We start from the raw sequence: 19,653 nt of genomic DNA, 5'->3' as shown, positions 1-19,653 counted from the left end.
AGCAATCAAGCACTTTGGAGGATGCAGGATTAGCAAGAGAATACGCTCTTAGAGGGAAATCATCAAAGTGACAGACTGACCTCCACTGAGAGCACTGAATAATAACCTGAACAGCACACAGCCTCCTCCTGCTGGAGGCAGGTGGTGGACAAGGACAGGCGAAGAGCGCCGCCTCCTCACCCTCCCTGGGTTGAAGCCCTTTGTGCAGGGAAAGCTGTCCAAGTAATTAACACGAGTAATTAGGGGTCAGATGGTCATGAAGAGAAATCTTTCAGCACCCAGCTGCAGATGCCACAGCTGGCCGTGCCAAGCAGAGGAGAGCGCAGGGGGTGGGGTTACCCCAAGTGGAGAGGAGGCAGCCACCGCCACTGCCCCACGTGGTGATCTGAGGGGAGCTTGTCCTCCCAGCTCATGGATGAACGGCAAGGTGTGAAGCCTGGGGGTCTCCATCTGTAATTAGCTGCCCACAGCGGGCAGAGCAGAAGGTTTCAGAGGTACAGCCAAGATAGGCAAGTTAGCACAAAGGAAATGCCACAAGTGGTTCCTGACTTTACTGCAGCCCAAGGCTCAGAATTGTGCCCTCGACAAGATGAAGCAGCATTTTCCTCTAACCTACTCATTATGTCTTGTAAATCCTTCCTTTGTCATATTCCTCACATGTTATATGTAGCTTCCCAAGTCTTTGGAAAGGGAAGAAAAATTTCCATCTAGCCATCTATCCATCCAACCATCCACCCACTCATCTATCTATCTGCTCACCTACTCACCCATCCATCCACCTATCCAACCATCCATCCGCCCACTCATCCATCTATCCATCCACTCACCCACCCACCCATTCACCCATTCACCCATCCATCCATACATCCAGCCACCCACCCACCCACCCACCCATCCACCCTCTCACCCACTCATCCATCCATCCATCCACTCACCCACCTCATCCACCTACTTCATGAATATTTATCAGGTTTCTGCCAAGCCCACAACAGATCTAGGCCCTGGGCATCCAAGATACACAAGACAAGCAGGACCTTGCTCTTGCTGTCCACAGTCCAGAGAGGAGGAAATGGTACACAAGGAAGCAAACAAAACCCAGGAAGCCCGCACAACGAGTGCTGTGAGAGGATGAAACAGGGTGACAATGCGTTAGGGTTTCTTTAGCTGGGATCTGCAGAAGGGCCTTTTTGAGGACGTGTCCTTTGAGCTGAGACCTGAATGTCAAGAAGGGGCAAGGATCTAGGGGAAGAGCATCCCAGGCTGAGGTCACAGTCAGCTGCAGGGGCCCTGGACTGACGGGTGTGAGAGATGGGGATGGGGCAGGGGGAGAGGGGTGAGGACCACCCACAGCAGCATCACCCGATCTAAGGGCCAGCTCGGATGCCCTGCAGTACTCAGGTGGAATGTGGGTACCCTGACTCACATACCAGAATGCTTTATTAATCTGTTCTTTTAAAGCTCCAGTAATACTAGTCCCAGATGCTCTGTTAGGACCATTTCAATGGCTGTGGGTCAAGTGCAATAAGCTGACTTGGATCCCAGCCTGGACTCTGCCCAGCCTCCTCCCTCCCTTGGACTTCCTTCCTCAAGGGAGGCCATATGGTGTCCCCTCTTCAGTTGGGGAAGTGTGTGTTCCTCTGTTCATATGACAACTGAGCACTCCTGTCCGCCAGGCCTGGTCAAGGGCTGGTGCTTAGGGATGGCGATCCACTGGCTCTGACCTCCTGGAGCATCTCTGGGGACAGAGGATTCCACGGGGCAGGGGGAGACGTCCATGGTGCCGGCTCAGAGCCCCCTAGGGGGGATGTCCTGCCCCTGCATTTCTTGCCTTCCTGGGCAGCTCTTGGGGGTGCAGAGAGCCCAGGCCTTGCCCCAGGCTGAGCCTCCCCCTCAGCCAGGAGGGAGCGCAGGTACGAATGGCTCCGACGTCTGCATCCCTGTTCCACTTGAGTCTTGTCTGGTTTGGCAGCTGGGTGGTTGTCATGGCTGCAGGCGGTCCAGCCCTGCCCAGGGAATTTTATTTGCTCCTGTTGATTAACCTGAGTCACAACGTGAGGGAGGAAGCCAGAGATGGGGAAACTGGGAGGCTCTTAGGGGGTCTGGTTCTAAGCCTGGCCTCGGGTCTAGTCTGACCTCACAGAGGGGGACTGTCCGTGGAAAACAGCCTGTGGTTCTGCAGGGTGAGTGAGGGATGGCAGTCCGGGAGCAAACACCTGGGCAGAGACGGGGTCCCCCAAGGAGCCACCACACCGTTGGTGGAGGCCACCCTGCCCAGGGCAAGCGTGAACCCTCATCAGACACACTGGACACTTGGTGGATGCCGTCAGACTGGGTTTTTAGCCTGAGAGACTCCCCACCCCTGTAAATAGTGTCTGTGGGGTGGGGGTAGGCGGGGGGTGCCTTTGCTGACTTGCAGTCAGGCACGTGGGATCCACCAGGACGACGTAACCTAAGTGTGCATGTGGCCTCATTCGTATTTCTGGTGAGTGGACCCCAGGGCATGCGTGCAAAGGCTAACATTTAACAGCCGGGGCTGATAACATGTAGAAAGGAGAACTGAGCTCTTTGGATACCTGCCCAGGTCTTCAGAGGGCTGGCTCTGGGTGCCTGTTTTCTGATGCTGGGATTTGAGCTCTGGTCTTACTGTTCTCTTGAGGGGCACCCTCTCGGGTGGGTGCTCAGGGAGGCACCGCGAGGATTCTGGCGGCAGAGGGAAGGGGGGCGTCCCTCCCGTTGTTTCATGGCGATCTCATCAATTCGGCCAAGAAGTCAGTGTTTCTTCTTTCTTTTCCTTTTTTAACGAAAGTGCTGGGAATTGACCCAAGCACCTTGTGCGTGCTCAGCACACGCTCTGCCAGCTGAGCTGTACCCCCATCTCTGTGTTTCTCTTTTAACAGGAGAGGGCTTGAGGCTCCCAGAGGGTCCCTGGCACAGCGCAGGGCACTTGGTTAGGGGGACAGGTGGACACTCCACTGAAGACCTACCCTCCGCCCCCGAAGGGTCCTTTTGAGGCTGACAGGCAATTGCTTCCCTCTGATTATTCACAGTCAGAGGTTCAGACTGGGAGGGTGGGTCTGTCCTGGAAAAGCACTCCCAGCTCAGGTCCCAAAGGCTCTCCAGAGTCACTGAGCTCCTAACAGTCCTGAGCATGGGTGAGACGTTTTACCATAAACGCACATTGTATTTTTCTCCAAGGCCAAAATATAATAACTCACTCGCACCCTGGAAAGGTGTGTTTTCAGAAAATGGATCACATTTGCAGACAGCAGAGAACAGTGTTCTTTTTGTTTTTAAAAATTCTTTTACGTAGAAAAACAATGTCAGGTTTGGATGTGGGTTTATTAGTCTGGAGTCTTAAAGAACAAGGCTATTTTGTTGGTTGCAGGCAAATGAAACCCAAGGGGTCTGCTCTGGGGAGGTTTTGGTGAGAACAGACCACTTAATAATAATGATGAATTACTTAACTTTCAAGGCCACTCGAGGCCACTAAAAAGGATTTTATGACCAAGGCCCGGGGCCTGTGGCTGTTAAGGAGACTCAGAGCCTTGCTGTGTTCCAGGGTCCAGTTAAATGTACTAAGGGTGGGGAAACTGCCCCTCCCAGCCACTGGCTGCACTTAGAATTCATGCCTGTAACACTGGTGGGGGAAGGGGAGGCGGAGGAGGAAACACGGATATTCAGAGCAAACCCTCTCCATCACTGGTGACAGCAATCGGCGTCGTGTATTTTTCAGCCGAAATTTCTGCATAAAGGCTCGTGTGGACCAGCCCCGCAGGGCAGAAGTGGTATCCGGTTCCAGGACCAGAGCCAGGGCCCGCAGCTGCCCTTCGGTCCTGCTGCGGCCCCCAGGCCGACCTGTGATATCTGTGAAGCCAGGACAAGAGTACAAATACCCTCCACACACCTCTGTCTAAACATTCCTAAGTCGTAAAGATAAACTGCTAAAAAAAAACATAGTTCCACCTGGTTACCTTGACAAAAATACTTTCTTAATGACTTGAAGACCAGGTTTAAATGATGACTCTTGAATTCCTGGACATCTGCCCCAGAATATGGCGGTGTGGGGAGACCTGAGCCATCTAGGACCTCCCCCTTTCTCTTCCCCGCCCTGGCTCTGTCCTGAGCCTCTAGGGTCTTGTGTGCACATGTGTGCGGACACCCAGCCTGCACATCCAGCCTCTGTTCAGGTCCCCTGCCAACTCAGATCCACTGCCTGGCCACTCAGTCCACCCTGGGGGAGGGGTGGGGGGAAGGCGCCCACCCTAGAGCTTGGGGTTGTCTGTGCAGGGAATTCTCAGGTCCTGAGAACCCAAAGAGCGTGCTAGAGGAAGACTCTGGTTCTTACAGCGGTGTGCCCTTGGGCCACAGATTCCTCACCCCAGAGGAAGAGCACGGCTGGCGGAGGGCTGGGACAGGGGTCCTCCAAAGCACTGGACCCAAAATAGGGGCCCAGTGCCAAGGTCCAGGGGCTGCACTGGGGGTACCTGCTTCACAATGAGATGAATTCATTTGTGATGTTGCCGGAATCCTCTGGTCATCAGACCTTAAGGAGAGCAAGACGGTGAGACAAGATATTTTGGCAGTTTTGACTTTCCCAAATGGATCCAAGATGTTGAATTTGAGGTTCAAAGTCAACTCCTCCTGGGTGCTCCCAGCAAGTGCAGGCTGCCCTTCCTGGCGTCCAGCACACCACCCCAAGAAAGCGTGCTCTGAGGGGCTTCTGCATGAGACGAGTATTTGAATCTGCAGACTGAGTAAACCAGGTCGTCCTCCCCGAAGTGGGTGGGCAGCGCCCAATCCCCTGTGGGCCTGAACAGAACGAACGGCGGAGGGAGGAGGAATTTCTCCCTCCCTCCTTCCCCTTCTCCCTCTCCCTGACTACCTGAGCTGGGTTTTCTCCTGCCCTCGAACTAGAACTTAATCGTTGGTTCTCCTGGTGCTCAGGCCTTTGGACTCAGAACCACACCACCAACATTTCTTGGGTCTCCAGCTGGCTGACTGCAGACCGTGGGACTTCTCAGCTTCCATGATTGCGTGAGCCAATTCCTTATAATCCAGACAGAGAGACAGACAGATCTCCTATTGGCTGTGTTTCTCAGGACAGCCCTGGCTAATCTACCCAACTTCCCACTCTAGACTGGCTCCTACCAACCAGGTACTCTCCCTACAAGACCTCATTTATTTTCTTCATTGAGCTGATCACTACCTGCAAATACACTTTTCTGACTTGTTCGTTTTATGGTCCACCCAGAAGAACAGGAGGCCCAAGCAAGCTGGGGCCCTGTCTTCCTTACAGAACGCATACCCAGTGCACTGAGCATGCAGTCAGTAACTCTTCATGGAGGCAAAGATGCAAGGGAGCAACGGAGGAAGAAATCTAAGGGATATATTACGGGAAACAATGCAGAGATGATTCCCAGAAACACCCCAGGAGCTTCGCACCAGCCCCTCGTCTAAGGGTCCGTCCCCAGCAAGGCCCAGTGCTGCTAACAGCCGTCACCCTGCCTCAGCCTGCTGGGCGCATGCCCTTGTTTCGTATTGTCTCTGAGTCGAAGTGCTGCATTCCACATCCCGGACAACACCGCCCGTCACAGCCCACGCTCCAAAGAAAGGTCACACACACAAACACACCCTAAGGCCACTGATGGAGGTTTTTCAGACGCCAAGACCCAGTTTTTTTGGGTTTTTGTTTTTTGGGTTTTTTTTTCTTTTTTAATTTTGTTGGTCCGATGTAACCTGCTTTTTGGAATCCTGGCCTCCAGGAAAGTTTATCCCAAGTTCTGGAGAGGACAAGTCTGGAACAGAGCCATCACAGAGAACGAGCAGGCACTGTCTGGCTGAGCTGGACTCACACTGCAGGCGGGGGGGGGAGGGGATGGGACAGGGAAAACTTGGTACTTCTGAGCAAAGGTCATTACGATTGTACAACTGCCCTTCCTTTATGAGCTGGTACCTCTTAGGATAAGGATCAAGGTTTGAGTTCTATCAACAGCTTTCGACTCACTCGAAAATATAACAAACACCCTTTGGCCAGGTCTTGGCTTTTTCCCTGGTGCCATTTTAGCCAGACGTGGGGTTGTTCTCTGCATAACATGCCAAGGTGGCCGAAGCCTGTTCCAGAAGGAGCAGAAGCCCCGCTCCCATGGAGACGGACCCGATCTCCAATCCCCAGTGTCTCGGCTGCTGTCTCTCGGGAGGAGAGAGAGGCTGCCTGGTCTCCCAGTCCAGGTCAGAGAAGTGGACGGCGCAAGGTCACCTTCACGGGCCACTGCTGCCAGTCTTCACACCCCCTCCGCTGTTCCCAGCTGTCCGCTCTGAAGCCCGACTTGGCCCTCTTCTCCCCCACCACACACCTCCAGCCGAGAGGCAGGCTCTCATCCACGTATCCTTCCTGGGCTCCTCTGCTCTGCAGATTCTAAACTCGGAGATCGGCGGTCTTACCGGGCACACCCAGGGGACAAGGCATGGGGCAGGCACCACTCTGGTCAGTCGCTGACGGTGGTCGATTCTGTTTTCAGCATGGCCCTCTCTTCTCGGAGGGGAGCCACCAGCTGGGGTCCTGGAAAGCGAGGTATCAGTCGTCCTCATCCTCGTCTTCGTCCTCGGTGTCTTTGTTGGGAGCACACCTCTGGAAGCACTGCACCACGGTGGCCAGAAAGAAGCTGGAGATGATGGCGGCGATGGACACGGCCACGCCGGAGAAGATGATGATAAACAGGTCCGTGAGCGACAGGCTGAACTTGCACTCGCTGAAGCTGGCCTCCGACAACTCGTGCAGGAACACCCTCCTGTTCTCCATGGGCAGGGAGCACTGGATTTCATCCAGGCCTGTGGGAAGGGCAGGCAGAACGAGACAGAGGTTTAGGCTGCAGCCCAGCATTGCCTTAAAGTCGACACACTGAGTGCTTACCAAGTGCAAAGCAGGCACATCCCTCCCCCACACAAAAGCGGGGAGAAGTTGGCTTGAATGGAACTTAAAGTTTTTGTAAAAGCCCCAGAGTAATCATTATGGGAGAAATCAGAATGTGCTGGATAGCGTCTTCCCACCCCCCGAATTCGTATGTTGAAGCTCTAACCTCCAATAGGACCACATTTGGACATATGGTCTTTAGCGAGGTAATTAAGGTCAAATGAGGTCATAAGAGTGGGGCCCTGATCAATACGACAGGTGTCCTTATAAGACGAAGAAACAACAGAGAATTCTCTCTCTCTCCCTGCATGTGCACAGATGAAAGGCCGTGTGAGGACACAGAGAGAAGGTGACCATCTGCAAGCCAAGAAGAGAGACTTCAGCACAAACCAACCCTGCCCACACCTTGATCTTGGACTTCTAGCCTCCAGGACTGTGAGAAAATAGATCTCTGTTGTTTAAGCTGCCCAGTCGGTGGCTATTTTGTTATGGCAGCCCTAACAGACTAATACAAATCCTCAGTGGATATGAACAAAAGATACAGACTTGGGTTAGTATTAAACTATAAAGACTGTCTGTTGCCAAGCACAATCTACACATCCTAACAGATACACAGTTACACGGTTCAAACTATATACAAAGTCAAATTACTGCCATTATTTCACAAATTTCAGATATAAGGAAATTCACGATATTAAAATGCATAAAGAGGTCAGACCTGTTCCTGATCTGGAAGAGGAGAGAAAAATAAAGTAGTAGTAACTAACATTCATATTGAGCTTCCTACATGCAAACACCATTCTAAAGGCAATATGGATATTAACTCTTGATTCTCACAACTTTATAAGGTAGGTACTATTATTATACCCATTTTATGGATGAGAAAACTGACACCTAGAGAATTCACATAGCTTGCCTTTAGCAACATAACTTCACTGAGACACTGAGACACCGTTTTGACATTAAGCTCACTTGTCTGCAAAATCTATCTACCTTTAGTTTCCTTTCAGTTCTCAGGAAAACCTTTAGTTGCTCTTTTTCAGTGCTTCCTACTTTCAAAAAGCTGCCTTCAGCCCATCTCCAGCATTATGTGGAAGTCAGAATGATTTTTTCACACCTCACTAATTAGCTGGTTTCTGTCCTGCAAAGAGCAGCCTGCTAAGTGCGCGGCACCCCTGCCACCAGCCTTTGGGACTATTATTGTGACTCTTTCCTTCTAGCTCAGAAACAGAAGATGTTGGAAGAGTGGCTGAGCTTCCTCCTTCCTTCTGTCCTGGTGCATCTTTTACGAAGTCTACAGTCAACCCACCAATGCTCTCCTCCCCATGGGAATCGTTGCCTAGAAACCAGACTCACCTTCCCTCCTCTCCCTGAATCAGCGCCTACCTTAGATACCCAAGGAATTAGCTGGACCAGAGTGCTGCAGGTTTCTCCAGTTTACACCTGACTACCATTTTTGACTGTTCCTTTTTCTTAAAGAAGCTAACCTTTCGTTTACTACTTCTGAGCATTTTAAATGCATTTGAAGAGAACAAGAGAGCTTTAAGATGAGTAACATTGGGGTTCCCTTACAGAAGCTATTTCCTTCAATGGAAAAATAAGAAAATCAATCGACCTGCCTCTTCTTAACATCCACCCCACCCTTCCCCGCCAGCCAAAGATGTTACAAAAATAAACAAGATGGACACCAATGGGCTGCATGAAGCACAGGCAGTTTCTAAAGCCAAGACAGTATTTGCCATCTTCAAACCCATAACAGGTCATTATTACCAAGAGAGACTGTATTAACTGGAAAACAACAACTCCAACAAAAAAACACAAGTCCACAGAGCCTGCCGTTTAGTCCAGCCTTTGCTGACCATGACTCCTCAAGTCAATTCTGATTTCGCCAATGCTCTTTGTGCCTTGAGATCAGGCTTGGCATTTTTACAAAGCGACACTTTTAGAAAATGTCAGTCTCAGTGGCTAGAGGAAACAGGCTTGCTTGGAAAATGGCACACACAAGCCCACCAGGGGTGGGAGACTCCAGACCCACGCTCGATGGAGCTCTCACGATAAGATACACTGACTTAATGGGTTTTTGTAGCTCACAAAGGGCAGAGAAATAAGAGTCAGCAGTGCCCAGAGGACGGCGGGGGAGGCACCGCTGCCCGGGTGCTCTAAGGACACAGGCAAGGACTGCAGAACTCAGGAGTGGGGGGTCATCTGACTTTGGAGTCCCCTCTTCTCCCCTGCAGGAGTTACCCTAGCCCAGGGTTTTTCAACCTCAGCACTACTGATATTCAGATCTGGATAATTCTTTGATGAAGGGGGCTGTCCTGTGCACTGCACAATGTTTATCATCATCCCTGCCCTCTAAGCACTAGATGCCAGTAGCATCCCCACCCAGAGTGATGATCAATAATGTCTCCAGACAGCGCCACATATCCCCGGGAGGAGGGCGGGGAAGGAGGCAGAACTCCCTGATTGACAAATGCTGTTTTAGACTGAAATGCTCGGCTAAGTAGGTAATCTTCCAAGGCAGGGCTACTCCAAGTCACCCGACAGACATTCATTTGTTAAATGGCTTTTTAATTCATGCACTAAACAAAACAGATAAGGCTTTATGCTAGATTGAAAAAAAAAAAAAAAGAAGGGAAGGAAGAAAGAAGGAAAAAAGAGAAAGACGCAGTCCTGGCCTCAAAGAACTTAGATCTAATAGGAGGGCAGCGGGACACATGTGCAGATAGAACAGTGATATTTTAAGCCAGTGAGAATGTGCAGGAGAGGCTCAGGGAATGCCCTAGAGGAGCTGAGTGGACAGCGTGGGAGGATGTGGGGGGCCATGGGGGAAGCCCGGAGGACTGGCGGGCGTGGGCACGGGGAGGGGAGGAGGGGCGTCCCTATGACATCCCTACTTGCTTTGGAACATTCTCCCTCCTCTCCCGAGCCCTCCTCCTCAGCTGTCTGAGCTAAGAACAGCGAAGAAGAGCCAGCACCTTACAGGGCACCTCATGTGTGCCGGGCCCTGCTCTTAGGGCTTCATACCCATCAGCTCACTCCATCCTCACACCAACCCAAACAGGAGCTTGTGACCATCCCCATTTTACAGATATTCAGACTGAGACCGGAGAAGTCAAGTGACTTGTGCTAGGCCACACAGCCAGGAAACAACCGAGCTAAGACTGACCCCAGCCATTATGCGGTCCCACCCACTCTCCTAGGCTGGGAGACCTAAGACTGCCCCAGCCCCACCCGGTACCTCAAGCCAAGTTTCCTTTAGGCAGAGTGTCTTTTAAAGTGATGCCCTAGAACGCTCCAGCAACGCTCCTGGTCCCCAGGCGCTGACCTGGACAGCCTGAGGTCAAGGTGCTTGCTTAGCCTCTCCCTTGACAGGAGAGGGCGCTGTGGACGTGCTGAGATGCACAGGTGAAGGGAACCTGTCCTGTGACTGTTAGAACAGAGCCCCTTGGCTCCACCTCCTGATGTCCTGTGACCCTGGGCCAGGCCCTGCCTCCCCAGTCATCACCTTGCAAGGATGTTCTGAGCAGACAATGAGGGGATATCTGAAAAGCTCTTACCATGGTGCCTGGCCACGACTCATGCTTGGAAAAAACCACTGTTAGTGTTATTTAGGTTTTCAAGATTTCAAATTACACACATGCCTGACTCCAGGTATCTCAGGAGGTACCTGTATTCAGGATCTCCAGAGAAACAGAATGAGTAGGATGTGGATATATATAAAGAGACTTATTATAAGGAATTGGCTTATGCAATCATGGAGCTGATAAATCCCAAGACACACAGTCAGGAAGCTAGAGATCCAGGAAAGCTGATGGTGTGGTTCCAATCTGAATGCCAACAGGCCCAGGACCCGGAAGAGTCAATGTTTTGTTCAGTCCAAAGGCAAGAAAAAACTGACGTCCCAGCTTGAGGTAGTCAAGCAAGAGGGGTTCCCCCTTACTTGCTGGACGGTCGGTCTTTTTGCACTAATCAGGCCTTCAACTGATTGGATGCGGCCCACCGGCAGCAGGGAGGGCCATCTGCTTTACTCAGTCCAATGTTAATTTCATCCAAAAACACCCTCACACACACCCAGAATAATGTCTGACCAGATATCTGGGCCTCCCCACCCAATCCAGGCGACACAGGAAATCAACCATCAGAGTTCATACTTTTCAGCAGCAGCTAGAGAGATGCTTCTCTAATTACAGGAAGCTGAGGCAAAAATTAAGATGAAATTGTCTTCTTTCCTCTGCTTGCTCAAGACCTCTGAGGTAGGAGGTGGAACTTGTTAAGGATTAAAAATGTCAAAGGTTTCTGCACGTCCTGACTACCGAGCCGGTGGTGGCATCTTCTCTGCTCCTCCTCCACCTCCTCGTCCTCTTGCTCCCTTTCCTTTTCCTTCTCTTTCTTATTCTTTGTATTTTTTTTAATTTTAGTTTAAAATTTTTTAAATTTTAGTATTTTAAAAATTTTGATTTGCATTTCTCTGTTGACATAAAACTTACCATTTTAACCACTTTTATGTGTCTAATTCAGTGGCATTAAGTACATTTACCATGATGTCCAACCATCACCATGATCTATTTCCAAAACTTTTCCATCCCGCAAACTCTGTACAATAACTCCCATTCTCCCATCTCCAGCCCCTGGTAACCGCTGCCCTACTTTCTGTCTCCTTGAACTTGCCTACTCATATAAGTGGAATCATACACTATTTGCCGTTTTGTGACTGGCTTATGTCATCAAGGTCCATCCATGTGGTAGCATATGTCAGAATGTCCTTCTTTCTTATGGCTGAATAATATTCCATTGTATGGTGACACCGCATTTTGTTTATCCACTCATCTACTGATGGGCACTTGGGCTGTCTCCGCCTTATGGCTGCTGTAAATAATGCTGCCATAAACCTTGGCATACAGGTATCTGCTGAAATCTCTGCTTTCAGTTCTTTTGGGTACATACTGAGAAGTGAAACTGCGGGATCATACAGTAACTCTATGTTTAATTTTTTGATGAGCCACCATACTGATTTCTCCTATGGTTACATCACTTTACATTCCCATCAACAGTGCATAAGGGTTCCACTTTCTCCATATCCACACTTGCTTGTCCACACTTGCTATTTTAAATTTTTTTTAAAAAATGGCCATCCTAATGCGAGTCGAGTAGTTTCTCTTTTTTTTTTTTTTTTTTTTTGGTGGTTTTGATTTGCATTTCGCTATTGACTAGTGATACTGAGCACCTTTTCATGTGCTTCTGGGTCTGCTCCTTCTCTTTAAATGAGGGCCAGAGTCTTCTAAACAGCCTGCATTAAGCATCTCATCAAGAATGAGCAGCCACGTTGCAAAAGGCTGGTCCCAAGTTCATCAACACTGGGTGGAGAGCAGGGCTGGGAAAGCCCAGGGGAGACACAGAAGGCGCACTGGGCAGATTCTTGAAAAGAAAGACTATGCGTATTTTCCAACTCAGCGTTGTTCACCTGCTTCTTCCTGAGCCCTCACCCTTGTCCTAAACTGGGAAGAATGTGTGTGTGGGGTGGGGGCAGGTGGATAGCATTTATTGAGCACCTACTGTGTACTGATGTAGTGCACATCCCCTAACATCCATCATTTACCACTCACCTCCCTCTGGGAGGTGAACAGCATCGCCCTCAATGCATAGCTGAGGGAGCGGGCTTCAGAAACCTTTGGCAATTCACGTCCTATTACATGAGTAAGCAAGAATTCAAACCACCCTCTCAGTTTGCTTTGCTCCAAAGCCTGCGTTCTCCCTGTCACTCTGCATTGGCTGTCGTGCTGAAGAAAGTGACGTCCTCAGCCTCAGGAAGTTTATCATCTGACAGAGGAGCCTTTGCTAAAATGCATCGAGCCATCGGGAGGGAAGATAATATATGATTAAGAACCGTCTTAAGGCTTTTCGAATTCAGAGAATGACGAGCCGGAGTGTCGAGAAGGTCTGGTGAGGACTCATCCATATTTATGGAATGAACGAATACCTCGCATTAGGGATTATTAGGGAGGAACGAGAAAGGCCTTGCAGGCGAGAGGCATGGGTGGAATCCGAAAGTGTGGGCGAGAAACGCCATGAGCTGCGGCCTCCTGGGCTGGACTGGCACCCCCCTCACCCCACCCCAGATACAAGATCTTCCCAAATGATTGTCACTGGCGGATGCCCAAAGGCTACGTGTGGAGTCATTGCCAGGAACTGAGAATCTGGATTAAGAGATTAAAGGATGCCGGCCAGGAGCTCAGGCTGCAACAGATTTTTTTATTTTAGTTTTTGGCAGTGCACCAATAGTGCCCTTTTATTTAAAGAATCTAAAAAAACATTTAATCAGGAGATAAAGCAATGTTGTCACGTGGAGACAACTATCAGGCTGCCCTAATGAGACAGGACACATGCCGGGAGCCTGCTCCCTCGTTCATGTCACCTGCTGGCCCCTGTGCAGGCCTGTGAGTTTGTAACCCTTTGGGGCAATGGGTGTCTGCCTGTCCTGCACCCTAGAGGCCGCCAGGGAAGGAAAGTCATGGGCATAAGTTGAGGATAAGACCATCCGCCCATGGCTAAGATCTCTCAGGAGCCTGGAGTCTAGACCTGTGGTCCTCGGGCTTCTGAATTTTACACAGTGGCAAAAAAATTAAAAATAAGAAATAGAGGAGGAGGGGAGGGATGGACTAGGAGTTTGGGATTAACAGATACACATGACTATATGGAAACTGATTAACAACAAGGACCTACTGTACAGCACAGGGAACTATATTCACTTTCTTGCAATGAGCTGTAATGAAAAAGAATCTGAAAATACATACATATATATATATGTATTCATGTATAATTGCATTGCTTTGCTATACACCTGAAACTAACATTGTCAATCAACCATACTTCAATAAAAAATAAGAATTATTAAAAAATAAAAAAGAAACAGAGGAGACAGACAGGATTGCAACTGATAATTCTGCTCAGGGCATTAAACGCACACACACACCATCATCATTTTACCAAAGAGAGAACATCTGTCCATCATTGAAGTTAAGAAGATCAGGATAAGGTCAAATAGGTTAACACACTGATACACTGGCCTTAACAAACACTCACCCCAGGGCCCTCAGAGCTCTCACTTTGCCTGGAAAAAATGACCACTACACAGGGTCGCATTTGGGAAGCACAGGACACATTCTGCACTCAGTCCATCTGGAATCAAGGCCTGGGGGCTGCTTCCTTATTCTTCAAGGCCAGAGGTCCACAAACTACAGCTCTAGGCCCAAATCCCCCTTCCTTCCCTCTCCCATATGTTTTTGTAAACAAAGTCTTATTGGAACACAGCCAGGACCCTGGTCTGCACATCCTCTAAGGCTGCTTTTGTGCAACAGTGGCAAGTTTCAGTCGTTGCAAGAGATTATATGGCTCACGAGGCCTGAACTATTTCTTATCTTGCCCTTTATAGAAAGTTTGCCAACTTCTGTTCAAAACTCAACCCAGGAAACACCTCCTCTGGGAAGCCTACCCTGAATGCTTCCTGTGTTTGCCTTTCCCTTGAGTCAGGCCTCTCCTCCCTGGACCCCGTACCTCCCCTGACAAAGGGGCAGCCTGTGTCTCTCGTGCCTGCAGCCACTGCTGAGCTCTGGGCCGGGCACACAGTGCACGAACATCAGGAGAACAGGAAATACCCAAAACAAGCCAGAAATGCCTGGGTGAGAAGGATCTTGGAGTGTGGTTCCTGGCTGGGGTCCTGAAGGTGGGCTGGGGGTGTCTGTAAGCAAGGAGTAGCTTGTGAGAAGGCCCCTGGGACTACTATTCAAATGTGCAAGTTGCTAGACAAAAATCTTTCAAACTTGGGGTCTGCAAATATTAACAGAACAAGTTCTTAGCGGCAAAAAGGTTGGGAGCCATCGATTTTTATGATTTCTGTCTTCAGTGAAGTGAATCCAAGATGTAGAGGACTCTTCCTACTTGTTACACATGATTCCTGAAATAATACTAGTTTAAAAAAAGGATAACACAGTTACCGCCCTGAATCTAGAACTGAATGAATGAGAGACACAGGATTCAGAGGAAGGAGGTTAGACCGTCAGCCTTGTTACTGATAAAACTGCAGGAGCCTATGCTGTCTGCCTGCTTCTGTCCTCCTGGCTGTCCAAAACCTCTCTTTACAGAAAAACTTACATCTCACCATTCCTCTGCTCAACACCCCCACCCCCACCCCAACTAAGGCTCCTCATCTTTCTCAAAGTGAAATCCGCGGTCCTTACCACTGTCCCCCAAACCCTTCACTCCGATTTGCTTGCCGTCCCTCAGACACCCCGTGCACAGACCTACCTCAGGGCCTTTGCACTTGCTCCCTCTGCCTGGCTCACTCTTTCGCTTTCTTAAGGTCTCTGTTCAGATGTCACTTTATCGGAGATGCTCTCCCCAGCCCCACCACGACCATTCTCCATCCATTGCACGTGGCTTATTTTTCTCTCTGGAACCACCTGGCATATTATTACGCGTGTATATATCTGTTTATTTTCTGTTTCCCTGCCCCTCCCCATTCAAATGTCAGCTCTGTGAGATCCGGCTTTGGGTTTTGTTCCCTGCTGTATTCCAGTACCTAGAACTGTCAAAAAATATTTTTGAATGAATGTCTGAATAAAGACAGGATTGGAGAATGTGGCTTAGATGTGCAGCCACAGAGGGCTTCCTAAACTGCCTCCCAAAATGGAGAGACCGTCCCACTTGATGGCCGATGGTGCTGGACAAGCAGGTCCCTTCCCTTGCAGGACAGAAGTCCTTTTCCCTAAAGTCATCAGCAGGTACTTTGCGGTTCCCTGGGAGGAGGGAGAAGCTGTGTGTGTTTCTCCCATGGGAGGCGGAAACTCTTACTTTTCTTTGGAAACAGGTGGAACAAAAACAAAGAGCCCTCACTATATGTCACCCAACCCCCCGCAGCCTGACCACACACTGGACAGCCTTCTAAGCATTACACTGTCTCCGCTCTTCTAAGCCACGAAACGAGCTCTAAGGCTACGACTCTGGTGACCCCAGTTGGCAAAGAAAACAAACACTTAGTTACCTGCATCAGGTTATCCAGCTGAGAAATGGAGACTAAACAAGAAATGCCTTGGCAAGGGTCTTCCTCCAACCCATTTCTACCCACCACCGAAAAGAAGTGGGCTCCGGCTCACTCAGGCCCAAGCAGAAAGGGGCCCACTGCTCCCTCCTTCCCTTCAGAACCACCCCCCTTCTCCCCCAGGCACCCTCAGAAGGGACGGGCTACTCGCCATCATTAAAAAGCCCCACAAATGATAAATGCAGGGGAGAACATGGAGAAAAGCCAACCCTCCTGCCCTGTTGGTGGGAATGCAGTTTGGTGCAGCCATTATACAAAACAGTATGGAAGTTCTTTAAAAAACTAAAAATAGACTTACCCAATGATCCAGCAATCTCACTCCTGGGCATATATTAAGAGGAAACTCTAACGCCAAGAGATACATGCACCCCAATGTTCATAGCAGCACTATTTACAACAGCCAAGACATGGAAGCAGCCTAAATGTCCATCAACAGATGACTGGATAAAGAAGATGTGGTGTATATATACACACACAATGGAATACTACTTAGCCACAAAAAAGAATAAAATAATGCCATTTGCAGCAACATGGATGGATCTGGAGATCATCATTCTAAGTGAAGTAAGTCAGAAGGAGAAAGAAAATACCATATGATATCAATCATAGGTAGAACCTAAAAAAAATGACACAAATGAACTTATTTACAAAATAGAAACAGACCCACAGACATAGAAAACAAACTGATGGTTACCAGTGGGGAAAGGGTATGGGAAGGGATAAACTGGAGGCTCAAGATACGCAGATACTAACCACTATACATAAAGCAGATTAACAACAATGTTTCTTCTGTAGAGCACAGGGAACTATATTCAATATCTTGTAGTAACCTACAATGAAAAAGAATATGAAAAGGAATATATGCGTGTGTATGTATGAATGAAACAGTATGCGGTACACCAGAAACTGACGCAGCACTGCAAACTGACTACACTTCAATAAAACAAAAAAAATGGAAAAAAGAAGAAGAGACAGGCCGGGTGGCTGGGTTCCCTGCCTGCAGCCACCCCTCCAGGCTCCCTCCCCTTGAGTGATGACTTCTCCCCAGCTGCTGACACCTGAGCTGGAGACGGCAAAGAGCTGCCACTCTCCCAAAATAGATGATGACACGGGGAAGGTAGATGGAGATGAGCCTCTCGCCCCTTTGCCAGCAAACAGGCCTGCAGCCAGAGGATCTCTTTCCCCTGATCTGGCCTCTCGGGACCTGCCTAACGACAGGCTCTCCTAAGCACTTTTTCTCATTAAAGATATATTTGTAGGGGGAAGGGTATAGCTCAGTGGTAGAGTGCATGCCTAGCATGCGCGAGGTCCTGGGTTCAATCCCCAGCACCGCCATTAAAAGAAATAATAAATAAACCTGATTACCAACCCCCCAAAAAAACTTTGTTTAAAAAATAGATATTTGTGTTTTCCTAATTCCACTTTTATGCAAAGCCTGTGTGCACAATGAGACAAAAGAAATAAACTAACAGAAAAGGATAGAACAACCCACAGATACACGTGTAGCACAGTGGCTCACCCTCTTCTAGATTTTTCTCTGTGTGCAGGTATGTAAGTCCCCAGAGCAGAAACACACTCGGCCACTCTGTTGGATAACCACCCTGCGAACACGCTTCCATTCCACCCGTGTAATTACCAAACACCACCTGCAACAGCTACAGGGTATTTTATTGTGCAGATGAGCCGTGATTTGCCTGCCCAATCCCGGAACGTTTCCAGGTTTTTTCTCACTAGAAGCAAACCTGTGGTGAGCACCACGGACACATTCTTAACTATTTCCCCCAAGACACATTCCCCTCAGTTGGAGGTTGTGTGAGAGCATCACTGAACTCACGCCCACAATGGATTTTGTTGCTTTTTCATCTCTGCCAACTTGATAAGCCACGGAAGAGCATGGCGGTGATTGAATTAGCATTTCTCTGATCACCAGCCGAGCTGAACATCATATGGTGTGCTCACCGGCCGCTTGGAGTGGTTTTTCTGTAAAGTGCCTGCCCAAGACCCGTGCTAAGAGCTTCCAAAGTCTTACCAAGGCCCTGGTCACAATGAGAGCCAGGCTGATCCCCTCCACCTAACCACTGGTGGAGCAACAGCTCCCAGGGAAGGGGGCTCCCCGCCCCACCTCCGGGAGGAAGGCTGCATCTCCAGGGCGTTGGTCCCCCTGCTCTTGGCCGGAGCTCACCACTGCCGTCTTCTGCTCACAGGAGGAAGAGGGCTCAGCCTGGGCCGCTGAAACACCCGGACAGGCCCTCCCCGCCAGCCTCCCAGAACTCCCAACCCAAAGGCCCAGGAAACACAAAAGCAGCTTTGGTTCCTTTACACGCACAGCCAGACTTTTCGCCTCCGGATTCCACCGCCTCATAGGCGGTTAGATCTGAAGGCACCTCTGACACGTTACTACCCCCCCAAACTCTCCCCTTTATTTTATAGATGAGAGGCCTAGGGAAGTCAGGCAACCTGTCTAAGGTCACATGGAGTCTGGATGGAACCCAGTTCTTTGGGGCATCGGGCTCTTAGTTCATTCCAAGCACCTGGAGTTGCAGGTACCGAGGCCCCTGCTGCAGCCATTTCGGGCGGCAAAGGAAGACTGCATGACGGGCATCCCTGATGGCGGGCAGGGCCTGCGCCTGCTCCAGGAGGGGTGGGGCGCCAGGGAACATCAGCTCTCATTTTTTATAGAGCTGACCTCTGCTCCCCGCCACCACTTTCATTAAACATCGACTGCCGCGTAGGGGAAAATTCCCGGTTGTCCACCCCGTCTCCGCCGGCAGACATTTCTGATTAGGCAATCAGCTGGTTTCTACAAGGGGAAGCTGCATCCGCAGCACCGGGGCAAGGGCTCCTGCTTGGTCCTGGCTCCGCAGAGCACAGCCTGCAGGAGGGGCAGCACCGAAGAGTGGATCCTGCGCCAGGGATGTGACTCGTGTCTGCCATCCTCCACTCCAGCCTGACTCCCACCCCGAGCCCCAGGACACCAGCGTCAGGCACACACACAAGCATGGAATCTGACTGACTCAACATGCGGTTCTCCCAGTCTGTCCTCCCCTGGTGAGAAGTGAGCAGAGGTGATCACTGAGGGCTTACATTTTTATCCTCTGGGAAGCATGTATTTCCACTATTATCACCACTGCCATCTTGTTGACCGTCATCACCATTGCCACTTCCACCATCTCCACTGTGATGTCCACCTTCCCCATGCCCACCACCTCCACCCTGATGTCCACCTCCCCCATGTCCACCATCTCCACCCTGATGCCCACCTCCCCCATGTCCACCATCTCCACCATGATGTCCACCTCCCCTATGTCCACCACCTCCACCCTGATGTCCACCTCCCCCATGTCCACCATCTCCACCGTGATGCCCACCTCCCCCATGTCCACCATCTCCACCCTGATGTCCACCTCCCCCATGTCCCCCATCTCCACCGTGATGCCCACCTCCCCCATGTCCACCATCTCCACCCTGATGTCCACCTCCCCCATGTCCCCCATCTCCACCGTGATGCCCACCTCCCCCATGTCCACCATCTCCACCCTGATGCCCACCTCCCCCATGTCCACCATCTCCACCATGATGTCCACCTCCCCTATGTCCACCACCTCCACCCTGATGTCCACCTCCCCCATGTCCACCATCTCCACCG

At 50.2% G+C, this 19,653-nt stretch overlaps 1 protein-coding gene across 1 annotated transcript in view; it reads right to left on the bottom strand.

Moving 5' to 3' along the window:
• Positions 1–5,922: 5,922 nt before the first annotated feature.
• The window catches only part of LRRC38 (leucine rich repeat containing 38), a 31,387-nt gene continuing 17,656 nt past the window's right edge, over positions 5,923–19,653 (bottom strand). The window contains exon 2 of the mRNA XM_072975850.1: positions 5,923–6,828. Coding sequence (XP_072831951.1) covers positions 6,575–6,828 — 254 coding nt within the window. The 3' untranslated portion in view covers positions 5,923–6,574. The remainder of the gene's footprint in view (positions 6,829–19,653) is intronic.

Source organism: Vicugna pacos, chromosome 13 (assembly GCF_048564905.1).
Source record: "Vicugna pacos chromosome 13, VicPac4, whole genome shotgun sequence".
Taxonomy (NCBI): domain Eukaryota; kingdom Metazoa; phylum Chordata; class Mammalia; order Artiodactyla; family Camelidae; genus Vicugna; species Vicugna pacos.
This window is presented reverse-complemented; position numbering and strand designations above follow the sequence as displayed.